Here is a 24,696-nt window from a genome sequence, read left to right on the forward strand (position 1 = left end):
TGAAAGCGACAACCTAGAATATTTAGCTGAGGAGATCTCCAAGCAAAATGTAGAAGAAGTAGCCTGGCTTCTACTTGCAGCTTATAGTAAAATGCGACAGGACAGACATAAACTTAGAACTCAACTCTTGGATTCAAAGAAACCAGAAACTGATAATTTGGAGAATTCTGAATTTCAATAAAGTGAGACCCCAGAAGCTACAGCCACTTTACTTTCTCACTTTAAAGAATGCAGGTGAGAGACAGTTTGAAGATGGCCTTTGAAAGCAGACTTTTGCTCCAGAGAAGCTAAGAGAGGACAGACGCCCCAAGAGCAACTGAGAGTGACATTTTGGAGAGAGGCTGAAGCCTAGAGAGGAGCATCCTGGGAGAAAGCCATTTTGAAACTAGAACTTAGAGCAGACGCCAGCCACGTGCCTTCCCAGCTAACAGAGGTTTTCTGGATGCCATTGGCCATCTTCCGGTGAAGGTACTCAAATGTTGATGTGTTACCTTGGACATTTTATGGCCTTAAGACTTTAACTGTGTAACCAAATAAACCACCTTTATAAAAGCCAGTCCATTTCTGGTGTTTTGCATTCTGGCAGCATTAGCAAACTAGAACAGTTGGATATCCAAATCCAAAAGAATGAAGGAGAACCCCTACCTCACATCCTACACAAAAATTAACTCAAAGTGGATCAAAGACCTCAATATAAATGTACCATAAAACTCCTAGAAGATAATGTAGGGGAACATCTTCAAGACCTTGTATTAGGTGGTCACTTCCTAGACCTTACACCCAAAGCATAAGCAACAAAAGAAAAAAATAGATAAATGGGAACTCCTCAAACTTAAAAGTTTCTGTACCTCAAAGGAATTTGTCAATGCAGGGGTATTGGCCTGCCCCACCTTGATGGTTGCTAATGTGCTCACAGACATAGGGGCCTGGTAGTTTGATGGGTTGAGCCCTCTACCACAGGGCTTGCCCTTGGGAAGACTCTTGCTGCAAAGAAGAGGCTAGGCCTACCTATAATTGTGCCTAAGAGCATCCTCCTGAATGCCTCTTTGTTGTTCAGATGTGGCCCTCTCTCTCTAGCTAAGCCAGCTTGAAAGGTGAAATCACTGCCCTCCCCCCTTTGTGGGAACAGACACCCAGAGGAGTGAATCTCCCTGGCAACGTGGAATATGACTCCCAGGGAGGAATGTAGACCCAGCATCATGGGATAGAGAACATCTTCTTGACCAAAAGGGGGAAATGAAAGGAAGTGAAATAAGTTTCAGTGGCAGAGAGATTCCAAAAAGAGCTGAGAGGTCACTCTGGTGGGCACTCTTACTCACAATATAGGCCACCCTTTTTAGGTTCTAATGAATTGGGGTAGCTGGCGGTAGATACCTGAAACTATCAAACTACAACCCAGAACCCATGAACTTGAAGACAATTGTATAAAAATGTAGCTTATGAGCAATGACAATGGGATTGGGAAAGCCATAAGGACCACACTCCCCTTTGTCTAGTTTATGGATGGATGAGTAGAAAAATGGGGGAAGGAAACAAACAGACAAAGGCACCCAGTTTTCTTTTTTACTTCAATTGCTCTTTTTCACTTTAATTATTGTTCTTGTTATTTTTGTGTGTGTGGTAATGAAGGTGTCAGGGATTGATTTTGGTGATGAATGTACAACTATGTAATGGTACTGTGAACAATCAAATGTACAATTTGTTTTGTATGACTGCGTTGTATGTGAATATATCTCAATAAAATGAATATTAAAAAAAGAATTGGTCAAAAAGGTGAAAAGGCAGCCAACTCAGTGGGAAAAAATTTTTTCTCTGGCAAAAGACTGATATCTTGCATATATAAAGAAATCCTACAACTCAATGACAATAGTACAGACAGCCCAATTATAAAATGGGCAAAAGATATGAAAAGACAGTGCTCTGAAGAGAAAATACAAATGGCCAAAAAACACATGAAAAAATGTTCAGCTTCACTAGCTATTAGAGAGATGCAAATTAAGACCACAACGAGATACCATCTCACACCAATTAGAATGGCTGCCATTAAACAAACAGGAAACTACAAATGCTGAAGAGGATGTGGAGATATTGGAACTCTTATTCATTGTTGGCGGGACTGTATAAATGGTTCAGCCACTCTGGAAGACAGTCTGGCAGTTCCTTAGAAAACCAGATATAGAGTTACCCTTCAATCCAGCAATTGCACTTCTCAGTATATAACTGGAAGATCTGAAAGCAGTGATACGAAGAGATATCTGCATGCCAGTGTTCACAGCAGCATTATTCACAATTGCCAAGATATGGAAACAACCCAAATGTCCTTCAACAGATGAGTGGATAAATAAAATGTGGTATATATACGCAATGAAATACTACAGGGCAGTAAGAAGGAATGATGTTGTGAAACATATAACAACATGGGTGATCCTTGAAGACATAATGCTGAGTGAAATAAGCCAGGCACAAAAAGAGAAATATTATATGCTACCACTAATGTGAACATTGAAAAATATAAAATAAATGGTCTATAATGTGAAATGTAGGGGACCTAGCGATAGACAGCAATTAGTTAAGGGGAGCAATAACCTAATAAGAACAGATAAGCTATTGTGGGTAAATTTAATGTTCTGGGAATGCCCAGGAATGACTATGATTTGTTAATTTCTGGTGGATTTGTTAATTTCTGGTGGGTATGGTATAGAAATGTTGCTATATTAAGTTATTTTCTTGGGGTAGAGTAGGAACATGTCGGAAGTTGTTATTTTAGGTTAGTCGTCTTTTTCTTATTCCCTTGTTTTGGTTTGTTTGAAATGTTTTTATTGTATTTTTTTATATATATAGTTAATAGTTAACTTAAAAAAAAAGAAGTGAAAAAAATATGCAGAGCCCCCCTGAGGAGCTGGGGGAGAATGCAAGGGTGTTGGGCTTCCCCACCTCGGTGGTTGCTGATGTGCTCACAGACATTGGGGACTGGCGATTTGATGGGCTGAGCCCTCTATCATGGGACTTGCCCTTGGGAAGACTGTTACTGCAAAGGAGTGGCTAGGCCTCCTTATAATTGTGCCTAAGTTTCTCCTCCTGAATGCCTTTGTTGCTCAGATGTGGCCCTCTCTAGCTAAGCCAACTTGGCAGGTGAAATCACTGACCTCCCCCCTACATGGGATCTGACACCCAGAGATGTAAATCTCCCTGGCAACGTGGAATATGACTCCCAGAGAGGAATCTAGACCTGGCATCATAGGATGGAGAACATCTTCTTGACCAAAAGGGGGATGTGAAATGAAATGAAATAAGTTTCAGTGGCTGAGAGACTCCAAAAGGAGCTGAGAGGTCACTCTGGTGGGCACTTGTAAGCAAATATAGATAACCCTTTTTAGGTTCTAATGAATTGGAATAGCTAGCAGTAAATATCCGAAACTATCAAACTACAACCCAGAACCCTTGAATGTTGAAGACAGTTATATAACAGTACTGTAGCTTATGAGGGGTAACAATGTGATTGGGAAAGCCATGTGGATCACACTCCCCTTTGTCCAGTGTCTTAAAGGATGAGCGAAAAATGGGGAAAAAAAAAAAAAAACTAAAGGAAGAATGGGGGGGACAATTGGGTGTTCTGTTTTTAGTCTTGTTTTTTTTATTCTTGCTTTCACTTTTTCTGGTACAAGGAAAATGTTAAAAAATATCGATCGGCACGATGAATGAACAACTGTATGAGGGTAATGTGATCAATGGATTATATACTTTGGATGATTGTATGGTATGTGAATAAATCTTAAGAAAAAGAAAAAAAAGTATTTTAAGTTGATAGAACTGTGAACTAGTTAGTTACATTAAAAGCTATTATTCTACCTTAATGATAAAGAATGTTACCAATGAAAGAAAAACAATATAATTTTTTATGAGAAAAGATTCTATAGTCTACTTTTTATAAATGGGATTTATCTACCAAATATATGATTAATGAAACATAATTGAAATTATTTGATCAAAATAAAATTCACTTTATAAGGCATGGTGACTCAGCAGTTTTAATGGAAATTATGTTTAACCAGTGAGTTATGCAGTGTTTCAAGAAATTAACGTCATTTAAGTTTCTCTGTAGTAAAATTTAAGTAAATTTAGGAGTAAATTAATGAAAGTATCTGTCTAAATAAGTTAATATTTATACAGCACTTAGAACACTGCCTAGCACATAGTATAAGTTATATTAATCACTCTGTCAAGTGAGGTCTAATAATTTTTAAAAAAACTTCCTATTTTAAAGCTTTATACAGGTTACATAAAGCTTCATTTTGGCATTGTGCACTTGAATTATCAAATATTTTTTCAATACTTTTTTATTCATTGTGAGGGGAAGACCACAAAAAAAAGGGATTATTTGACTCCTGCACTTGGGTTGAAAAAGAACACCAAAAAGGGATTTGAGTATTATACAGCAATGTTCATTATGTGTTTCATTGTGTGCCGTGATTAAGTGAATGTTAAAATATTGACATTTCTAAAACTATTTTAGCATTGCAGTGGTCTATACTATAGTCTCCCATTGTTTTCCTCAAGGTGAAAATCAGGGCAGAAATTAAGCTACTTCAACAGTATTGGGTGGGTACACAAGAATTCCTTTTATTATTATGCTTTTATAACTCACATCTGTTAAATATTCTTCTGTACATATCAAATATTTAATAATAAAGATTGTTTTAAAAATGGGCAGACATTGGGGATAAAAGCTGCTACCCAAGAATACCAAAACTAACTAAATTATATATTCTTTATTGTAAAATTGTTAAACTTGTCAACACAAATAATACTTAAAGTTAAAACAAATATTCATTATTATTTGAATATTTTCTGTAATATAAAAATAACATTAAATTAATAACTGATAATTGGCTAATACATTTGGAAAATGAAGGATCTTTTTAATAAAAAAATAAGTAAAACAAAGTGGCCATTAGTTTGTATCTTCTTAGGATAATGATTATCACTATACAAGTTGTTTTTAATAAATTTGATCCATGGCTATCTTTTCTGAGTACACATATTTAACTTTTGCTACATTTTAGAAAATATATTTTAAAACATTGTTATGATTATATTATTAAGTGTAATTTTCATGGCGTAAAATATCCTTTTTTCTTTTTGGAAGAGTCAGAATGGATAATCAATACACCACTGTGGCCTTGTGATAGACTGGATGTTCTCAATCGACACAATCTTCTCTGTACAATTGCACATGAAATCTTAGCCAAGAGCCTTTACAGACAGACATTTGAAGTTTTACAAAATCTACCAGGTTTTCAAAATTCTCAAGGTATGTTTTTTAAAAAAAAATAAGTCTAACTTAATTATCTCTTGCCCATCTGGTAGTTAATTGTTAATAAGAAACAGTAATCCACCTGTTTTATTTTCATATTCTGGTATTTTTTTTTAAGAGGTAGTTTTCTATAAAATATGTTCTCTACAAATTGAATATGCTTTAGATTGAATATGCAGTAGATTCTAATGCTAGTAATTTTGTCATCCATCATTCCCCTTTCCCTACCTCTTTCAAGTCATCAGCAAATAATATGTTTAAATGTCCCCAGCAAGCTGCATGTCTTAAAGAATTCGTTGCATTAGAATAATGAAGAATATTTTTTCTCCTATCACTTAGCAAATACAGAGCTTAGGTGACATTACTTTAGAACATAGGTAAATATGGAATAAATGGGAGAAATTAAACAAATGACAAGTTCAGAGAAGGAAAATACAAGTTTGGGCAGTGGTAAAAATGCTCTTAAATACTAAAGCTCACATCATATCTGGATAAGAAAAGGGAGTCCAGCTTTAGGGAAACAAGGGCAAAAGCTTTAGATCAGAAATGTGCATAATGGGTTCAGAGGATGATGAAACCCATCAGTGCTTTTATTGTAACCTCTATAAATCTCTATTTTTCCACCTATTATACTGAGCCCCTGCATTGTAATTAGCATTCTTGTCTCTTTCTCCCTATAGATAGTGAGCTCCTTAAAGATGGTAATGTTTTCTTCATATTGATAACCCTGGCACAATGGCTGCTATAGAGCAGGTCTTTAGTGTACAGTTGTGTTGATAATGAAACAAATTAGTAATAGTGATATTGGGCAGATAGTTGTGCCAGATTTTGGAAGACCATGAATGACAGGCAAAGGATTTTCTTCTCTCTATGTAGCAAGGGGTTACTAGATTTGAGGCTAGGGAGTGATGTAATGAAGTCAGTGTTTTAGGAAGGTAACTCTGGTGGTAATGTTTGGGAAGAGATTAAAGGTAAAGAGTTTAATTTCCTGACAAGTCCTGAGCCACTAAAAGATACCAAAGTGTTAAAGACCTAGACTCCAAGTCCTCAACCAAACTTTCTGAATGCTGGGAATGAGAGGGAATCTCCCAGATGACTTCACTTTCTTCTAAGAATGAATAGAGGAATAGAGAAGCCACTAAACATATATATGCATATATATATATATTTTTTTTTATTTTTTAATTTGAGAGTGATTGTTTGTTAGAGAATGATTTATTTTTAGTCATGGGCAACATAAAGCTGAGGTTCAAACTGCAAATATAATACAAAAGGAATTCATTTGGGACACTGTGGATACACAGTCATATATGTGAATCATATACACAGGTGGTAATGCAGAGTCCAAAATCTTTTGATGCTTCCTTTAATGCACTCTGTTACAAGGCAAATGAACTGTTTTGCTTTGGTCAGATGCTTTTTTGTTACTTAGAGAATATGTAAGATGATTGCATTTTAGTCACTATGACTACCTTAGTGGGGAGGAAAGGGCCAAGGGGAGCAGAGGGAAAAAGAAAGTAGTTCAACTTTGAGAGACTAAGATAGAACAGTTTAATGATATCCTTTTTTTTTCCATTTCAGAAACTGTGGAGGTCTCACAGTATAGCCTTCTTTTTAATAAACTTCTGGATGCCTGTATAGAAAGCAACAGTCTTGGTATGTCATCCTCCGTAGCAGAATTCATGATTTCAAAGAGCATCCCTATTGATTTTTCCTTTCTTAGAAGATTAATTACTTCTTTAGGAAGGAGCTGTTTATGGCTCAAAGCCAGAACCCACTACAAAAGTAAGTCACCTCTGAAAATTTTAAATTTGATATATTGATTTTGAATTGAATTTTCTAACCTGTAATCCATCTACAACATTTATTCTACACATTTAAATATGTAAAAAAAAAAGCAGTTGATACATTATCTAGGATATTGGTCTGAATAGATTTGTACTCTCCTTGAGACTTGTTATTCTTTATATGTTTCTAATTACTGTATCTTCTTTTCACATTAGTGGGTACACTAGAGGGTAGGCAAAGGAAATAAATGATAATTCAAACTAATTTGGCTTATCTTATAACTAAAATAGAAGTAAAACAATTGAGTAAAATGAAGTTTAAAGAATTCTACATATTTTATTTATCCCTGTATATTCTTGATCTTTATAACTTTGAATTTTTTATAACAGGCCACATAACAAGTATTGTAATTACAAAGTGATTGTATGTAGAATCTGCATCTAGGAAAGAATTCTCTTCGCCTCCATGCAGTAATTTGTCTTTAAATTTCCTTTTCTACCATTGTCATCCATATAACAAACATTTGAGTGCCTACTGTGTCTCACCACTGTGCCATATGTGTTGAACATCCCAGCCACCCCTGCCAGCATGCAAAAAAAATTCCAACTCAGAATCCAGCAGTGTATTTCAGATATCAGCTGTGATCCCTTAGTAGGTTGTGAAATCAAATTAGAACATGTTAACTTTTTCCCCAGTATAATAGGAAAGAAAATATTAGGGTCCATTACGGGTAGTAAGTTTAAGTACTATTTGATAAAAGTTTTCATTTCAGTTAATATGTACGTACTAGGTCATTATGTAAAATATATTTCTTATTGTACGTTACAGTTGAAAGAAGTTTTGAAAGCCACTGCACTAGAGCAGAGTGAAAAAAAAAAAAGTATGATCAAAAATTTAGAGGAAGGGTAGAATTGTTTGTTCTTAACACCTCACTTCTATTTTGTGATTGTTTCAATTCTTTATACTATTTTCCTGCAAACTGCTAGAAACTACACACACACAAAGTATATATATGTATATACTCTTAGCTATTACTTTCTGCTTTTAATTTTTAGAATCAATTTTAATGGGGTTATTTATTTTTCAAATAACTAATTGTGAAATTTAGGGAAAATGCCATCAGTAGGTATTGTATGCCATAGGTATACAGTATACACTTGGGGAAAGTTAACTGAGATTCCTATGAAACTTTCTATTTTTTAGTTAGAAATAAAATTCCTTATTAAAGCAGCTAAATGTTATCATTTATTTTTAAAATTTTTATTAACAGCTTTATTGAGATATAATTCACATTCCATATAATTCATGCATTTAAAGTACGTACAATTCAATGTTTTTTTTTAGCATATTTGCAGATTGTATAACCATCACCACAATCAATTTCAGGAGTTTTCATTACTCGCACAAGAAATCCTGCTTCAGTAAGCAGTCACTCCCCAGTCTCTCAAATCCTTCCAGAACTAACAGTAATTTAAAGCTTATTTAGGGTGTGTTAAAGCAATTAATGCCTATGTACAACTTGGTACCTTTTTTATTAGCACTTTTCCTTTTATCTAATAATCAACACCTAGTATTTCGTATGCAGTGAAGCTTCTGGGTCTTGTGCAAGTGAGGTAAATGGGGAAGGAGTCTTTTTCGTTGCTTAATGTACCTAAATTATAAAACCAAATGAATAATTTATAGCCACTGACCGGTCTTCAAAATACTTCATTTCCTGACAATGTTAACATTTAAAATATCATTGGGGAGAGATCCAAGATGGCTAACTAGGGAGAGGCTGGGCCCACTTCTCTCCCAGAAAAACAACTAGGGGTCAAGCAGAAACTTTGAAGCAATGGTTCTGGAGTTCTGGAGATTGGGGGAAGTGCTCTACAACACCCATGAAAGTGTAGGAGGAAGAATCAGAGAAACTGCAGTGAGAGATTGTTAGTAATGCCCCTCAGCTCCGGCTCCTGAAGCCCATCCACCAATCTTGGGGCAGAAAGCATCTGGTTCTCCAGTCTCTAGCAGGCAGGCATCTCCAGATTGAAAGGGCAGAGGAGGTCCACTCTCCCAAGAACAGGATGGGACATGATCTTGCACTGTGCCATAGTTTGGCCAGCAAATTTGGATTCTTGGGACCACAGGCAGTTTCAATCTCACAGACCAGGCTTTGCCTTTGTCTGGTGCCCACAGCTAAAAATAGCCTGCATTCTGAGGACTGAGGGGAATAGATTACCAAAGATAATCATCTGCTGGCAGGTGAGGAAAGCGTACTTCTGGGAAGACATCTAAAAGGCTTTGGACAAAAAGGGCCATATGCTGAGCAGGCCAGGAAAGTGCTTGGGGAGCAGAATTAAAGGATTTTAGGCATCTTTACCAGTCCTTCTCCCTGGGGCCCTATGGAACTACTGTGCACCCCTTTTCTGGGTCCTTGACCCAGCCCTGATCAGGTAATACAGGTGAATCAAGTGTCAAAGAAGAGCATTAACACAAACCCAATCAACAAAAATTTTGACAAGAGAGACAATCCAATCTTCAGAGTTAACACACCAAGATAAACCAATGCCCAGACATCAGCAAAAAATAATGAGCCATATTAAGAAACAGGAAGATATATCACAGTCAAAGGAACAAATAAAAGTCAGAGGATATACCGATGTTAATCAAGGATGTTCAAACAAGTCTCCTAAACCAATTCAAGGAGATGACTAAAGAGATAAAGGATATTAAGAATACACTGGGGAACCTAAGATGGCGGCTAGGTGAGACAGGGCAAAAAAACACCTCCGTGAAAAATACTAGATAAAAGCCAGAAGGTGACCCAGAACACCAGTTCCAGCGATGCACCAGCCGGACAAGGTCTGCAAAATCCACAGGGAGTGTGCATTTGGTGAAACCGGGAGTCTGCATTCTGAAACTAGTGAGTAAGCTGGCTGAAAGTCCCGTGGCCGTGCTGCACCCAGACACACACCCCACATTCAGGGCGGACAGCACCAACAACACACCCAAACTTAGTGCATCAGTTGAACCCCACAAGAATCAGATCCCCACACACCACAAAGACAGAGTCAGGGAGAGCTGACTTGAGGGGAATAGGTGACTCACGACGCCATCTGCTGGCTAGTGAGAGAAAGTTTAGAGATCGGTATTTTTTTATATCCAGAAAGAACCCTATCTAAAGTAAAGCAAATGCCTAGAGGCCAGAAACAACAGAAAATTTTAAAGCATATGATCACACCACACAATATGGAGAACCCAAGCCCAAACACCCAAGTCAGAAGACCAGAAGAGACACAGTACTTGGTGCAATTAATCAAAGACATAAAATCACACAACGAGAGCATGGCACAGGACATAAAGGACATGAAGAAGAGCATGGCACAGGATGTAAAGGACATGAAGACCCTAGAAGAGCATAAAGAAGAAATTTCAAGAGTAAATAAAAAAATAGAAGATCTTATGGAAATAAAAGAAACTGTTGGCCAAATTAAAAAGACTCTGGATACTCATAATACAGGATTAGAGGAAATTGAACAATGATCGAGCATCCTCAATGACCATAGAATGGAAAATGAAAGAACGAAAGAAAGAATGGGGAAAAAAATAGAAAAAATTGTAATGGATCTCAGGGATACGATAGATAAAATAAAACATCCAAACTTAAGACTCATTGGTGTCCCGGAAGGGGAAGAGAAGGGTAACGGTCTAGAAAGAGTATTCAAAGAAATTGTTAGGGAAAACTTCCCAAACCTTCTACACAATATAAATACACAAAGCATAAATGCTCAGCGAACTCCAAATAGAATGAATCCAAATAAACCTATTTCAAGACATATTCTGATCAGACTGTCAAATACTGAAAAGAAGGAACAAGTTCTGAAAGCAGCAAGAGAAAAGCAATTCACTACATACAAAGAAAACAACATAAGACTAAGTAGTGAGTACTCAGCAGCCACCATAAGATGAGAAGGCAGTGGCATGACATATCTAAAATTCTGAGAGAGAAAAATTTCCAACCAAGAATACTTTATCCAGCAAAACTCTCCTTCAAATTTGAAGGAAGGCTTAAATTTTTCACAGACAAACAACTGCTGAGAGATTTTGCCAATAAAAGACCTGCCCTACTTCAGATCCTAAAGGGAGCCCTACCAACAGAGAAACAAAGAAAGGAGAGAGAGATAGAGAGAATTTTAACAGACATACATAGAACATTACATCCCAGATCGCCAGGACACACATTTTTCTCTAGTGATCACGGATCTTTCTCCAGAATAGACCATTTGCTGGGACATAAAACAAGCCTCAATAAATTCAAAAAAAAAAAAAACAAGCAACTGAATATATTCAAAGCACATTCTCTGACCTCAATGGATTACAAATAGAAGTCAATAATTTTTGATATGTTACTCCACTATTTACTTCCTGTAGGATATAAAATACATAAACCCTAATGACAAATTGGTGGTTTGGGACTCAATGTAAAATATGTAATTTTTGACAAGAACTGTATAAAGGTGGGGGAATGGAGGAGTGGAGGAATACAGTTTACGTGTCCTATTGAAGTTAAGTTGGTATTAAAGAAAAACAAAGTTGTTATGGATTTAAGAGGTTAAATTTAAGCCCCACAGTAAACACAAAGAAATTATCAGAGAATATGACCATAGAGATGAAAAGTAGAGTATGGGTTACGAGAAGTGGGGGAAGGGGCAATGGGGAGTTAAGAAATGAGTGTAGAGTTGCTGTTTGAGGTGAAGGAAAATTTCTAGTAATGGATGGTGGGAAGGTGATAGCATTACAACATTCTAAATGTGATTAATCCCACTAATGGAATGCTAGGGAGGGGTTGGAATGGGAAGATTTAGGCCATATATATGTTTCCACAATTGAAAAAGAAAAAAAAAAGACAGTCTAAATAGGCAATGACAATTAAATGCCAAAAATGAGCCTGGATGGGATCTGAGGATGAAGGAGAGGAGACTCAAAGGGACACAGTGGGGACATAAGAAAAAAAAGGGAAATATAGAATATAAGCTTTGTATCAATATTGAATTTCTTGAACTTCTTAGCTGCGTTTAATGGGATTGCATAAAAGAACGTTCTCGTTCATGGGAATTGTATATGTGAATTATATTGTTTGTTCAAGGATGTGTGCAACTTGCTCTCATATGTTCAGAAGACAGAGCAATAGATGTTGGATGATAGATAGGGAGGGAAAGAAAGAAATGGTGGTGTGACAGGATGTTAAAGTTGGTGGATCAGGGTATCGGGGGAGGGGGGTAAGGGTAAGCTGGAGTTCTGTGTATGGATTTTGTATTGTTTTTGCAACTGTTCCTGTAAGTTTGAATTTATTTCAAAAAAAATAAAAAACAAAAAGAATACACTGGATGAGCATAAAGAAGAATTTGAAAGCAGGCAAAGAAAAATAACATATCTTAAATGGAAGTGAAAGGCACAACTGATGAAATTTAAAATACACTAGAAGCACACAACAGCAGATTTGAACAAGCAGAAGAAAGAATCAGTGAGCTAGAAGATAGGCATCTGAATTCAAAAAGACAGAAGAACAGATGGAAAAAATAATGGGAAAAATTGAACATGGTTTCAGAGAACAGATTCACAACATGAGGCACATAGACATTCATGTCATGGGTGCCCCAGAAGGAGAAAAGAAGGAAGAAGCAATAGAAGGAATATTTGTAGAAATAGTAGCCAAGATCTTACCAACTCTAATTAAAGGCATTGATATCCATGTCTAAGAATCACAGTGTACTCCAAACAGAGTAAATCAAAATAGACCCCCTCCAAGAACCACCATGCCAAAGATGAAGGGAGAATTCTGAAATCAGCAAGAAAAAATAGTGATTCAGTACATACAAGGGATGTCCAATAAGACTAAGTCCAAATTTCTCATCAGAAACCATGGAGGTGAGAAGGCGAGAAAGCAGTGGTATGATATGCTCCAGACACTGAAAGAGAAAAATTGCCAGCCGAGACTTCTCTACCCAGAAGAACTGTCCATGAGGAGGAGTTTGAGATATTCACAGATAAGCAGAAACTGAGAGACTTTGTTAATAATGGACCTGCCCTACAAGAAATACTAAAGGGAGTCTACAGGCTGAAAGGAAATGACAGAAGAGAGAGGCTTGGAGGAGAGTGTAGAAATGAAGATTATCAGTAAAGGCAACTAAAAGGGTAAAAAGAGAGACGAATATAAGATACGACATATGAAAACCAAAGGACTTATCTACAGTAGACATAGCTATAATAGTAGATGTATCTACAATAATAGTTGAAGTCTTCATCACACCACTCACATCAATAGTTAGAACATCTAGAGAGAGGATCAATATGCAAATACAGAACATGAATAATTTGATAAATGAAATATACCTAACAGACATTCACAGAACAATGTACCACAAAGACAGCAGGATATACATTCTTCTCAAGTGCCCATGGATCATTCTCCAGTATAGACACATGTTGGGTCACAAAACAGGTCTTAATAAATTTAAAAAGATTGAAATTACACATAGTACTTTCTCTGATCATAATGTAATGAAGCTGGAAATCAACACCAGGCAGAAGACTGGAAAATGCACAAGTTTATGCAGGCTAAACAACACATTCTTAAACAATCAGTGGGTCAAAGAAGAAATTGCAGGAGAAATCAGTAAATATCTTGAAACGAATGTAAAAAAGAACACAACATATCAGAACTTATGGGACGAAGCAAGGGAAGTGCTGACAGCAATATTTATATCCCTAATTGCCTACATTAAAAAGGAAGAAAGCTAAAATCAAAGACCTAACTACAAACCTAAAGAAACTAGTAGAAAAATAGCAGACTAATCCCAAAGCAAACAGAAAGAAATAAATAATAAAGATTAGAGCAGAAATAAATGAAATTGAGAACAAAAAAATAGAATCAACAAAAGTGAAAGTTGGTTCTTCAAGAACATCAACAAAATTAACAAGCCCTTAACTGACAAAGAAAAAAAGAGACGATGCAAATAAATAAAATCAGAAATAAGAAGGGAACATTCCTACTGACCCCACAGAAAGCAAAAAGATAAGAGGATACTGTGAACAATTGTATGCCAACAAACTAGACAACTTAGATGAAATGGACAATTTTCTAGAAACACACAAACAACCCACACTGATTACAGAAGAAATAGAAGCTCTCAACAAAGCTATCACAATAGATTGAAGCAGTCATCAAAAACCTCCCAACAAGCAAAGTAATTATTTTAGGTTATTTCTTTTGTTTTGTTTAGGTTATTTCTTTTGTTTTGTTTGAAATTATTTTAGGTTATTTCTTTTGTTTTGTTTGAAATGTTATTTTTGTGTGTTTTTGTTTTTTAATTTTTCAATAAATAAAGTTAAAAATAATAATAGTAATAAAACTCCCAACAAGAAAAGCCTGGGACCAGATGGCTACACAGATGAATTCTACCAGTCATTCCAAGAAGAATTAATACCAATCCTACTTAAACTCTTTCAGAAAATTGAAGAGGAGGAAACACTACCTAACTCATTTCATGAAGCTAACATCACCCTAACACCAAAACCAGATAAAGATACTATAAGAAAGGAAAATCACACACACCAGTCTTTCTAATGAATATAGATGCAAAATCCTCAACAAAATACTTGCAATTTGAATCCAACTACACATTAAAAGAAGTATACACCATAATTAAGTGGATTTTCTCCCAGGTGTGCAAGGGTGGTTCAGATAAGAAAATCAATCAACGTAATACAACACATTAACAAATTGAAAGAGAAAAATCACATGATCATCTCAATTGACACAGAAAGGGCATTTGACAAAATCCAGCATCTGTGCTTGATAAAAACCCTTCAAAAGATAGGAATAGAAGGAAATTTTCTCAACGTGATAAAGAGCATTTATGAAAAACCCACAGCTAACATCATACTCAATGGTAAAAGACTGAAAGCTTTCCTGTTGAAATCAGGAAAAAGACAAGTATCCCCACTGTCACCACTGTTATTCAACATTATACTAGAGTTTTAGCTAGAGTAATTAGGCGAGAAAAAGAAATAAAAGGCATCCAAATTGGAAAGGAAGAAGTGAAACTTTCACTATTTGTAGATGATATGATCCTATACCTAGTAAGTCTCCAAAAATCTACAACAAAGCTACTAGACCTAATAAATGAGTTCAGCAAAGTGGCAGGATCCATGATTAACAAGCAAAAACCAGTAATGTGTCTATATACTAGTAATGTGAAATCTCAGGAGGAAATAGGAAAAAAAAATCCATTTACAATAGCAACTAAAAGAATCAAATACCTAGGAATAAACTTAACCAAGGATGTAAATGGCCTGTATTCACAGAACTACAAAGCATTGCTAAAAGAAATCAAAGAAGACCTAAATAAGTAGAAAGACACTTTTGGTGGGAATGTAGAATGGTACAGCCACTGTGGAAAACAGTTTGGCGGTTCCTCAGAAAGCTAAGTGTAGAACTGCCATATGATCTGGCAATCCCCCTGCTAGTTATGTATTCATAAGAACTGAAAACAGGAACATGAACAGACATTTGCACAGCAATGTTCATAGCAGCATTATTCACAGTTGCCAAAAGATTGAAACAACCCAGGTGTCCATCAGCCAATTAATGGATAAACCAAATGGGGTACATACATACAATGAAATATTATGCAGCTGTAAGAAGAAATGAAGTCGTGACATATGTGACTATATGAAGTCATGTGACTAAATGAAGTCATCCAAAAATGGATGAGCCTTGAGAACATTATGTTGACTGAAATAAGATAGTCACAAAAGGACAAATATTGTATGACCTTACTAATATGAAGTAAATATAACTAGCAAACTCATGGTTTTAGTGTTTGGAACATAGGTCACCAGAAGATAGAATGAGGCAGAGGATGGGGACAGATGCTTAATTTGGGCAGAATATGTAATAAGGTTGATTGTAAATGTTTGGAAATGGATGGAGGTGATGGTCACACATTATAATGACTGAAACAGCGATGATATGTTGGTATGATTGTGGTTGAAAGGGAATGTTTAGGGTTGTGTAAGGCACTGGAAGGAAAGCCAGAGAATGAAACTGTATAACAGTGAAACCTCTTGAGGATGAAAATGTTCTAGAGTTGTGTGATTAATGCACAACCCTGTGAATATAGTAAAAGACATTGATTATACGCTTTAGATGGATTATAGGGTATGTGAATTTATCTCAATAAAATTGCTTTTTAAAAATATCATTGGAACTCCCTTTGGATGCATTTTCAGACATAGCTTAACACTTAGAAGAAAAGCCTTGCAGTGCCATGTAGTCATATCTATTGGTACCTGATTCTGGGCTTATGGTTCATTTTTTATCAAAGCACTGATAAGGGCAGTGCCTTTGTTTCCTTTTTTATCTTAATTTTTTACAGGTTTATCATAAACTATAATATTCACCCATTTAAAGTATACAGTGCATTGGGTTTTTTAGTATATTCACGGAGTTGTGTAACCATCACACAATCCAATTTTAGAACATCTTAAACTCCCCCCAAAAGAAAACCTGTACACATTGTCATTCTTTTTCTCATTGCCATCCCACCCCATCCCAGCCCACGCCTCTAATCTACTGTCTTTCTCTATAGATTTGCCTATTTCTAGATATTTCACATAAAGTCATATAATATGTGGGATTTGGGTCTGGCTTCTTTAACTTACTATAATGTTTTCATTGTTCATCCATGTTGTAGCATGTATCAGTACTTTGTTCCTTTTTATTGCCAAAAATATTACATTATATGGATATACCACATTTTCTTTATCCATTTATTAGTTAATGGAAATTTGAGTGCTTCTGTGTTTTGGCCATTATAAATAACGCTGCAGTGAGCATTCATATATAAGTTTTTGTGTGAACCTTTGTTTTTATTTATCTTGGGTATATACCTAGGAGTGGAATTGCTGTGTCATACAGTAACTATGTTTAGCATTTTGAAGAATTGTCAAACCATTTTCCAGAGCAGCTGCAGCATTTTATATTTCCATCAGCCATGTTGGGAGTTCCAGTTTCTTCACATCCTTAGCAACACTGTTACTATCTTTTTGTTTTAGCCTTCCTTGTGTGTGTTAAAGTGATCTCTCATTGTGGTTTTCACTTGCATGTCCGTAATGAGTAATGATGACTATAAAGATGGTGAGCATCTTTTCATGCACTTATTGGCCATTTTTATATCTTCTTTGGAGAAATGCCTGTTCAGGTCCTTTGCTTATTGTTTTTCTTTGCTTGTTTTTTATTTTTTATTTTTTGTCTTTTTATTGTTGGGTTGTAGGAGTTCTTTATATATTCTGGATGCAAGTCTTTTATCAGATATATAATTTGCAATTTTTTTTCCAGTCTGTGGCTTTTCTTTTCACTTTCTTGATATCTTTGTTTTGCTTTTGTTCCCAAGTTTATCTGAAGGAAATTGTCCAGAGATAGCAAAGTTGTCCTCCTAGTATTCCTTATTTGCTCTCCCTAGTCCTAAAAGCACTGCTTTTATCTTAGAGCTCACAAGTCAGGAGGGGGAGATGTTATCAGTGTGTCTTTCCATTACTCTTCCCCCTTAAAATCTGTTCTTCTTCTCTTGTTTGATTTTAGGGGGAAAAGTAACATTGGTAGATTTCTATCAATTTGTTGTCTTTTTTGTTTTCCCCTTTTGATCAGTAAAGTAAAACAGGAATGCCTGTAAATTATACCTACCAATAGCTAGGAAAGTTAATGAATTGACAGCTTACTGCTCTTGGCAGTGACCTAGGGAGTGGGACTATCCAAAATCTTGAGATAGAAGGCGGGAGATCCCATGCAGACATAGAAAGACTGAATGATTACCCAGTACCCTTCCTCTATGACATGGGAATAATTGTACCTAATTTCAAAGGGAGTAAATTGGCAGAATAAAATGAGATAAAACATGTGTTTAGCACAGGTATCTAGCACATAATAGGTCCTCAAAGATTAGCCATTATCATCCTCAATAGAAAGATTTCTTAAAGAAAATTGTCTTAACAAGACATTTTAAGCAAATTTTACATGTAGATTTAAATTGTTTCAGTAAAATATGACAATATAATATTGCCTCTATACCATTTGGATGACCTACATTTTAAGTAGGATTTTCCTATAGATTCCTTAGCACCTAAACAATAAGAGTTAAATCTCTCCTCTTGAAAAGTAAAATTTTTAGAACATGAATTGGTGATTATAGGTATAATACACAGGATGGAAATGTATTGTTATTCATTTTTATATCTAGTGCTTAGCACAATGCAAGGCATATGGTATGCACAATAAATATTTATTGCATAAACTGTAATGGCATTATATATGTGCATACTCAAAAATACTATAACTATTTGATAAGAATTAAAGTCTTTGTACCACAATTTCTATTTACTTTCTGTATTTTGCATTCATAATTCAAGATAGGTAATAGTTATAAATGTTACATGCAGTTGCCTTTGGACTAAAGCCCATCTTAAAAAAAAAATAAGTAGTAGCTATTTAGTGTTTTTAAGTTATTCTAAAATTATATGGTATTGACTATGGTTTGAAATAAATGGGAAGTTGCCACAATAAGTCTGAAAAGTCGTTTTTCAGAGTTTTTAAACAGTATTTCTCACTTCATATTTAATGTTTCTAAAGCATATTAAAAGAAAATTTTAAATGTACTAGGATAAACTTATTACTATATAATTTGTGTAATAAATCTGCTTCTGAAGGGAAGAATTCTTTTGTAATGTAAGTATCACCTATGTGTATTTTGAAAATCTAGGTTTTTACCTATTGGGGATTTAGTAAGGTTTGATCTATTATTTGATTTCCAGGTGCTCTCTCATTGGGCTGCTACCCACCATTGGAGGGAAATTTATACCGAAAACTTCTACTGATTCCTTCTTATTTATCTGAGATTGAAATGCTTTTAGCTATCGAAATCTTCCTGGTGTCTAATGCTAGTAGTATTCAGAATCCTGGAACTTCTACACAGACACTGCAGATAGTTTTGAAAAGGTTGGTCAATATAACTTAAACTGCATTCTGAGAGCAGATCATGATTCCCTTCACCCACCTGAAGATGTATTATGTATGTGTGTGTGTATGTGTATGTAGATACACATAAATTTATAACCTTTAACATTTAAACTGAGAAAGGATTAAGCTTAGTAGTATTCAATAAAAGCTCTAACAACTTGAAAGTTATATCCTCTTTAGGTAGATCTTCCTTGTATACTGTATAATTTTGACATTGGTACCTAAAAGGTATTTATCTTTCAGTCAACCCAAAATACCTAGGAACCAGGTCTGAAAGGAATATATTTGATAGTTTATTAGCTTCAGTCAAGAATACTGTTGAAAATAAAGCTATAAGCCTAGTTTCCATATTTTAAAATGTTGTATAAATGCATAACCATTTTAATGCAGGGGTTGGGCCAGCATGGCACCCCTTCAGATAATTTTTTTTATGTTCCAGACTTTAGGCTTATACCACTCCAATTTCTTGTCAGCTTTATTCAAGAAATTTGTAGTGTAAAGGTCCATGGAACTCCTGTTTTATAGCTTCTTAACAAGAATTTTGCTTCGTTTTACTATTGTCACAAACCAGCTCCTCAGCTTGAATATTATATTAGTAATTTCTGTTAATAAATTGCCCCAAAACTTAGTGACCTAAAACAGCATGTATTTATTACCTTAGTTTCTGTGATTCAGGAATTTGGGAGCAGCTTAGCTGGATGGTTCTGCCTCACGGTCTCTCATGTAATTGGAGCCAGGTTCATCAGGGGCTCTAGTCTTCTGAAAGCTTGTCTGGGACTACAGAATCTGTTTTTCAAGATGGCTCACTTACATGGCTGTTTGCAGGAAGTCTCAGTTGCTCACCACATGGGCCTCTCCATAGGTCAAGTGTCCTCACAACATGACAACTATTCCCAGAGTGAGCAATCCAAGAGAGAATGAGTGAGGAAGAAGCTGCAATACCTTTTATGACCTATGTCAAAACCTGAAGAGTCTGAGATTTTACTCTACCTGCAAGGCTACAGGTTAACCTGCCATAGTTTTATGGATACTAGCATGAGACAAGACTCCTGGATTGGAGATAGAGGACATTCTGACTCATGGCACAGCAAGCAGCATGAGTATCTGCATATTTGGTCCAGATGATGTCTGCACATTCAGTGGAACGTATTACAGGAAAATAATTCTGAGCTTAGGGGATCCCAGATCTTTTATATTGTGCAGTAAGCATTATGCCCTTTGCTTCAGAGGGAGGCACTATGTGTCTTCTAAGGCTGTAAGCAAACCTGTCCTTTGCTCCAGAGGGATAAACTATCTTTGTCTTTCAAGGTTGATTACTGTACAGACATCTTGAAAGTCTGGAACCGAAAGGTAGTCAGTGTCACTGCTTTCAAGACTTGCAGAAATGTAAGAAACCTATGGAAAATTGTCATCTAACAACCTAGTGTTTATAGTTGCACATTTCTCCTTTACTCTCTTTATTAAAAGCTAATCATTTAATCCAGCCTACACTTAAGGGGAGGGAGGGGAATTTCATTCCACCTTCTGAAGGAAAGGGCATCAAAGAATTTGTGGATGTTTTGAAACCACCACAAATATAAAGTATCATTTCAGACTATCTACTTAAATAATTGTGAAGGCTGTTGGGAGATTAGCCTCGCAGACAAAGAAATTTAAAAAATAAAAACTTCGTTAATATAGTGTTAAAAAACTTATCACTCCTGTGTGTTTCCTTCTATGCGTTTTTACCTCTGAATGTTTTTACATAGTAGCAATCATAATAAACATATGGTTTACTTCTTTCAGAGTTCTCCATGTTGCTTCATAATCTTCATAAAGTTTATTTTTTGTTGATGTTTATGTTCCTCTATTGTATGTTTAGGTAGCTTCCAATCCAAAATGAAGTTAACTTTTTTACTCATATAAACTGTTTTAAAGAACTTAGAGGGATGGATGTAGAAAATTATATTTCCCACACTTTCTACATTATCCTGTGAAGGAAAAATGTTTTTCCTGTACACCATGTTGGTAGTTACTACCAAAGTTTAAACAGTGCCAGGGCTTTGGTATCAGAAGCTATGGGTTCTCACCTAACTTGATCACTTGCCGTCTGGATTAGCTTGGGCAAGCGATAAAGTGCCTTGCCAGTGCCAGATCACACTACCGAAAGTCAGAGAAGGAAATGGACTCCCCAACCCTGTTGACCAAACTCCTCCACAAACTTATTCATAGCTATTTAAACAAGACAGCCCACAGTTTATCCTAAACTGGGAAGAGAATGACAGTTTTACTTCATTACTTTGCCTCCTAGAGGAGGTGTGCTAGTTTAGGGAAAAAAACATTGAGTAGGTTTTTGTACTTGGACTATTTCTAGAGCAAATGTAAACTTTCACGGCTTTTCTTCCTTGAGTATAAAAGTCACTACCTTGAATAAGTTATTATGAATCATGCACAGAAACCAAATTAATGATCTGAGGATTTAGCATTCTGGTAAGCAACGATTCGTATCTTAAAACCTTTCCCCCAAAACATGCATTTTAAACTACAAGCCACTCATAAAACTCTAAACTTAATCCCTTAAAATCTTAAAATCCTAAATATAAGGATCTACTTTTAGTCAACTCTAATGGAGTAAAATAGATAGCCACTATTTGTCCTTTGCATCTTCCAGACCCTTCTTCCTTCTACTTTGTTGGTTTATTATTTTCTTTTTCTTGTTTCTTAAGTTAAACACTTAAGTCCATTCATTTTCAATCATATTTCTGTATATATGTATTTTTAAGACTATATATATTCCTCTATGTTACTGCTGTAGCTCCTTCAAAATTTGTGTTGTGCTTCTGTTAAGTTCTGAATATCATCATTTCAATTATTTGCAAATATTTTTTCAGTTTTCAAATATTTTAGGGGGGAGTTCATTTACAATCTTTTATTAAAATTTTTAACTGCTTCTATTAATTTTTAAGAGAAATACTTAAAATTCTCCCACTGATTATGGATTTGTCTATTTCTCTTTATATCCATTTTTTGCTTTATATACCAAGATATTAGGTATGCAGAAGTTCATTAGTTTTTTAAGTTCCTGGTGGAACTTATTTATTATTATTAAATAATGGTGAGACTTATTTATTATTTATTATTAAATAATGTTCCTTTTTTTTTAAACCTATTAATGTTTTTCACCTTAAAATTTAGTTCTCTATTCTTTCTATTTTGTTGTCTGGTAGTAACATAACCAAATCTGGTTTCTTTAGGTTACTGTTTTCCTGGTATATCACCCATCCAATTCTTTTCCTCAGAAACACCCCACTCCTAGGGTTTACATTCCAGTCCAACATCAGGCTACTGTGATGTTAATTCATACTTTGTCTTTGATTTCTTTTTTCACTTATAATACCTAAGGATTTCCTTTTCTTTCTAATGCTGCTGTGTGTTTTAGGAGCAGGGAAAGGTAACAGGGAGGGGGGCAGTATATATATAATCAGCTTAGTTTGATATGTTGCTACAAGTACCATTGTTTTTCTTTCAACCATTTTGTATCATATTTTCCATGGATAGCTTATAAATAGCAATCGGCGATTTTTTCCTTCATTTGGAGAGTCTTATATAGGCTAGTTTATTATTTACATTTATGCTTACAGATATATTTGGATTTATTTACTCATCTTTTGTGTTTACTTCTACCATGCTTTCATATTACGTTTTTTCTCCTCCTTTCCTACATTCTATTGGCTTGATCAAGTTTTTTTTCCCTCTTTTCCCTACATGGTCATAATTAACAAAAGCTAAAGTCATTATCTCCATCATTCTCACATATGATCAAGAACTTTAGAACATATAAACTCCAAATTCCTCCTCCTATTTTCCACGTTGTCATTGTTTAATAGTACTTTAGTTCCACCTTTTTTTTAAACCCACTGATTATCCTTTTTTTTCTTACTGTTATGTTCTTTTCTGAGATCTTTATTTACCACTATAGTGTCATGAGGCATCCAGGTTCTTAGTATCCTAATGACCATTTGGTTTTCTCATGGCTTTCCATCTCCACACAATTGCATCCTCATTATTCATTGCTGAATTTTGGGGGTGGGGCATAGTATTTGTAACCCTAGGTACATGGTTTTGCCCAAGTCAGTATTGTTTTCTTTATTGTTACCATGCTGCACTTCGCCTTGTTACATCAGCCTTTATGAGAGAATTCGAAAAACTGCACATAGTTGGCATGTGCCCAGTCTGCCTGATTCCAGGGCACTTTTTCTAAGCTAGAACTTATAGGAGGCATCTGACCCCTCTTCTTCCTTTCCATGACCACTGGTTCCTGTTTCAAGTACAAGTCCTCACTTCCCCCCTCCGACTCTGTGAGCCACTCCCATGGTGTTAATGCAAGTGGGGGCTCATACTCAGGCCTGGTAGATACCAAGAGAAGGAAGCAGTGAACACAAAGAAAAAGTGATGCCTACTTTAACAGCCACATCTCTATTTGAAATACTTCCCACTCCCCACCCCAGAGAAAAAACTGCTATAAGGTATAAATTTTATGCAAGTAAATTCAGTCATAATTGATGGGCATATGGAGCTGGATAAAAAATTGCTAGAAAAGTAAATTCTAGAACTTAGTGAAATACCTAAATCAGAACTTAATAACTTGAAATTTTGTAAAGGCAAATAGCTATACAATTTCTGTTATAAAATACTAGCCCCAGATTAAGTTTTTGCTTGTAATTAAAAATAGCCAAAGTCAAAGTAAAATGTAAATGTAATTTCAAACTTCATTAAATTCTGTACTCTTCTATGCAGTGTAATGAATAAGTATGCAGTTATTAAATTTAAAAATACAAAGATAGTCATTAGGCATGTGGTCATTAACCATGTTCTAGATCAGTGTTTTTCAGATGAGGGTTACAGTCCATTTGTGTGCTGAAATCAATTTAGGGATTGCAACTAGCATTATTTAAAAATGAAAGAAATAGAAAATAGAGTACATTGACAGAAGGGTAAGTCTTCTTTTGTGGAACTTTTGAGTTTTTCTGTATGAAGGTGTATGTTCAAAAAGGTTTGAAAGCCACTGTCAGAATAATATTGTGAAGAGACTATCATAGTTTAGGCCCAGTAAATGTAAATGAATGTCTTTTGAAGAAACAATATAACTTCTTTTTAGAGTTTCTGACTTTGTGAGGTTTTCACTTTGTAGATGTGAAGAAAAATCTCGGAGCAAGGATGATTATCAAGCTGCAGTGGAAAGGCTAATATTGGCTGCTCGTATATCGGATCCAAAGCTTTTCATTAAGCACATGACCGTCAATGTTAATAAGGAACAGGTTTATAGTTTGGAACATTGTTCTGCCCTGAAATGGTTGAAAGAAAATATGAAGTGGGCTGGAAAGGTTTGGCTTTTCAGTAACCATTAGTTAATAAAGGTTTTGTTTTTGTTTTGTTTTAAGTTTAGGTAATCATTGTTGAAAATAAAAGGCAATAAAGACAGTTTTCACCATATTTAGATTTTGCACTTTATTGATTCACTACTAGTAAGTTAATAGTTTTGAAACACTTTGTATTTTAT

General features: G+C 35.4%; 1 protein-coding gene across 4 annotated transcripts in view; it reads left to right on the top strand.

Annotated features, from left to right (window-relative positions):
- TOPAZ1 (testis and ovary specific PAZ domain containing 1) overlaps nt 1–24,603 on the top strand; it is a 122,001-nt gene extending 97,398 nt beyond the window's left edge. Inside the window, exons 17-21 of one of the 4 annotated variants that reach the window (XR_005218685.1) lie at nt 5,147–5,311; nt 6,896–7,099; nt 18,953–19,136; nt 20,020–20,543; nt 24,328–24,434. Coding sequence is in view for 3 of the 4 variants with exons in the window: in XM_037848577.1 (XP_037704505.1) it covers nt 5,147–5,311; nt 6,896–7,099; nt 18,953–19,136; nt 24,328–24,544 (770 nt within the window). In the remaining variant the exon portion in view is untranslated. Of the gene's footprint in view, nt 1–5,146; nt 5,312–6,895; nt 7,100–18,952; nt 19,137–20,019; nt 20,905–24,327 lie in introns of those variants that run through there. The other 3 variants (XM_037848577.1, XM_037848585.1, XM_037848593.1) reach the window with 3 other exon arrangements.
- The last annotated feature ends 93 nt before the right edge of the window (nt 24,604–24,696 follow it).

Source organism: Choloepus didactylus, chromosome 1 (assembly GCF_015220235.1).
Source record: "Choloepus didactylus isolate mChoDid1 chromosome 1, mChoDid1.pri, whole genome shotgun sequence".
Classification (NCBI taxonomy): domain Eukaryota; kingdom Metazoa; phylum Chordata; class Mammalia; order Pilosa; family Megalonychidae; genus Choloepus; species Choloepus didactylus.